The 3,088-nt window shown below is 51.9% G+C and overlaps 1 protein-coding gene across 1 annotated transcript in view; it reads left to right on the top strand.

Annotated features, from left to right (window-relative positions):
- The window catches only part of CCR9 (chemokine (C-C motif) receptor 9), an 8,096-nt gene extending 6,301 nt beyond the window's left edge, over positions 1-1,795 (top strand). Inside the window, exon 4 of the mRNA XM_006759639.2 lies at positions 1-1,795. This exon is cut by the window's left edge and continues 25 nt beyond it. Coding sequence (XP_006759702.1) covers positions 1-845 — 845 coding nt within the window. The 3' untranslated portion in view covers positions 846-1,795.
- The last annotated feature ends 1,293 nt before the right edge of the window (positions 1,796-3,088 follow it).

The raw sequence follows: 3,088 nt of genomic DNA, 5'->3' as shown, positions 1-3,088 counted from the left end.
ATCTGGCCATCGCTGACCTTCTCTTTCTGGCCACTCTACCTTTCTGGGCCATCGCCGCCGCCGACCAGTGGAAATTCCAGACCTTCATGTGCAAAGCGGTCAACAGCATGTACAAGATGAACTTCTACAGCTGTGGGCTGCTGATCATGTGCATCAGCGTGGACAGGTATATCGCCATTGCCCAGGCCACGCGAGCGCAGACCTGGAGGCAGAAGAGGCTTCTCTACAGCAAAATGGTTTGCATTGTCGTCTGGGTGATGGCGGTCGCTCTCTGCATCCCAGAAATCCTGTACAGCCAACTCAAGAGGGATTCTAACATCACCGTCTGCACCATGGTGTACCCTCGTGATGAGAGTACCAAGTCTAAGTCGGTCGTCTTGACCCTGAAGGTGATCCTGGGGTTCTTCCTTCCCTTTGTGGTCATGGCTTGCTGCTACACCATCATCATTCACACTCTGACCCAAGCCAAGAAGTCTTCCAAGCACAAGGCCCTGAAGGTGACCATCACCGTCCTTACTGTCTTTGTCTTATCTCAGTTCCCCTACAACTGCATCCTGTTGGTGCAGACCATCGACGCCTACGCCCGGTTCATCTCGAGCTGTGCCGTTTCCATCAACCTTGACATCTGCTTCCAGGTCACGCAAACCATTGCCTTCTTCCACAGCTGCCTGAACCCAGTCCTCTACGTGTTTGTGGGTGAGAGATTCCGCCGGGATCTCATGAAGACCCTGAAGAACCTGGGCTGTATCAGCCAGGCTCAGTGGGCCTCCTTTGCCAGAAGAGAGGGTAGCTTGAAGATGTCCTCAGTGCTGCTGGAGACAACTTCAGGGGCTCTCTCCTTGTGAGGGACCTTCTCGCAGGGGTGGATGGTCCCTTTGGAAGTGACAATAAATACAGATACAGCTTCCCCACTGATGGGACCAGAGGGACACCCCAGAAGAAAGAGGAAGTGAGAGAGAGACAACTCAGAAAGGAATAATTGGAACATTATTAGTTTGAGTCAGAATTAGCCAAGCCAGATATTTTCCAAACTGCCTAGCCATCCCGGGGCAGCATCCCGGGGCTGCTGGCTCCTGGCTGCCATGCCTGCGATTTTCAGAGAACTGATGGACAGCATCCAGGCTCCCCCGGCTCCCCCTGGCCCGAGCATTCATGCATCTGACCTCGGGAGGCATCTTAGATTCTCAGAGCACCACGAGTTGCCATGGTTTCAGTTCTGCAGCCACCCCTTCCAAAGCAGACACCGAAGCGTTGGCCACTGCACAATTCACGGAAACTTCCATCTTTGAGGAGTTTCTGCCCTGGTTTTGAGGATGATGCCTATGCCTAGGTCTTAATCTAGAATCTTTCCAGACAACCTCAGATCCAGTCCTCCCGGGTCTCCTTGATCTGCTCTGGGCCAGGGAGGGTCCTTGGGCCTGTTTGGAAACGATCTGCAAGACTGGCCACTGGGCCCCTGGGCGACTGGCCATCCCAGCAAGTCATCTGGGTTCGGTTGGCTTCCAACCTGTTTCTGTGTCCTGCCGGAGGCCCTGCGATTCCACACCTGCCTCAGGGCTGATGTGGCGAGGAGTCGGCCTGCCCACCGGGGTCATGGAAATGATCTCCTCAGCCTGTGCAGGGAGGACCAGCCCCGGGTCCCCCGTGGGCTCGCTCGGCTCAGTGGCTTTTGTGAGGGTCCACTTGGCTCCCTGTAAATGGGCTGGTCCACCGGCCCTCTCGTTGCTGAGGCTGCTGGGAGGGCATCGGCCTCCATGCTTCTCCTTGCTTAGTGTATAGAGCTATCACGTTTAAGGCTTTCAACTTAGACATTCGACTGGAAAAAAAGTAATATCTTTTTTTTTGCGTCTTTCTTTTAGCTGTTTGGCAATTCGATCATATTTGAAAATATTTCATATATTAGAAAAATGCTTTAAAAATTTTTTTAAATTTAGTTTTCAATTACAGTTGATATACAATGTTATGTTAGTTTTAGGTAAACTAGAAATAGTTTTTGACGTACATTTTAAAATATCTCTTACTGGTCATTTTCTTCACTCTGTCCCAATATTTGAAATATGTACAATTACAGAGAAAAGAGCCAGATGAAGAGTGTGGTGAGGAAGAGACTGGGCTTTGGAAAAAGAATCTCTGAAAGACCTGGAAACCATGTTGGCCGACCTGTTTCTCTCTCTCCTCTGGTCAAACTTACTCCCCAGGTTTCCCCAGTTAGTCCAGGGAACCGCCAAGGACTGTGAGAGCAGCTGTGTCTGACCCGGAAGCTTTGCTAGGCGTCTAGAGGAAGCATCTGAGTCTCCGTGTGCCGGGACTTACTGTGGTTTCAAGGCCAGGCCATCCCTTCCAAAGGGCACACAGAAGCCTGGACCCTGCCACATCCTCCGTCACCTCCTGCCGCTTCTAAACGACGGGTCAGTGGGAAAGTGCGCAGAAAAGAGGCAACAACGAGGGAGCACAGGGGGTCCTACAAAGGCCTCGCTAACCCATCCTGTGTGGGGCAGTTGGTGGCGAATAACCATTGGCCTTGGACCAGCACATCAACAAGGGCCCCAGTCCCACAAGCTCTGCTCAGTCAAGGGGAGGGTGACTGCTGCAAGGTCAGTCTATGGGCAGAGCCATTGGCATGGCCACCATTCCCGGGAGACCCAGATGTCATTGGAGGAACTTGGAAGAATAAGGAACAAGCATGGGCCGAACCTAAATAACAGCGCGCAGGTGGGCGAGAAGAACACAACTCTTCCGTCTGGGTCCTCTTGATACTGTGGTTCTGCTGTGACGTGTCATGGGCCCCATGGAGCTGAGGGTGGGGGATGGAGGATGGGAGGAGGTGAGCCAGGATGGAGGTCACTGAATCGCCTCTCAGTCTAGAGCAGTGGTTCTCAACCTGTGGGTCACGACCCCTTTGGCTGTCCAACGACCCTTTCACAGGGGTCGCCTAAGACCGTCCTGCATATCAGATATTTACATTACGATTCATAACAATAGCAACATTACAGTTATGAAGTAGCAACGAAAATAATTTTATGGTTGGGTCACAACATGAGGAACTGTATTTAAAGGGCCAGAAGGTTGAGAACCACTGGTCTAGAGT

The sequence above is a fragment of the Myotis davidii genome, unplaced genomic scaffold (assembly GCF_000327345.1).
Source record: "Myotis davidii unplaced genomic scaffold, ASM32734v1 scaffold395, whole genome shotgun sequence".
In the NCBI taxonomy this organism is placed as follows: Eukaryota; Metazoa; Chordata; class Mammalia; order Chiroptera; family Vespertilionidae; genus Myotis; species Myotis davidii.
The sequence above is the reverse complement of the archived record's forward strand: the minus strand, read 5'-3'. Positions and strand labels throughout refer to the sequence as shown.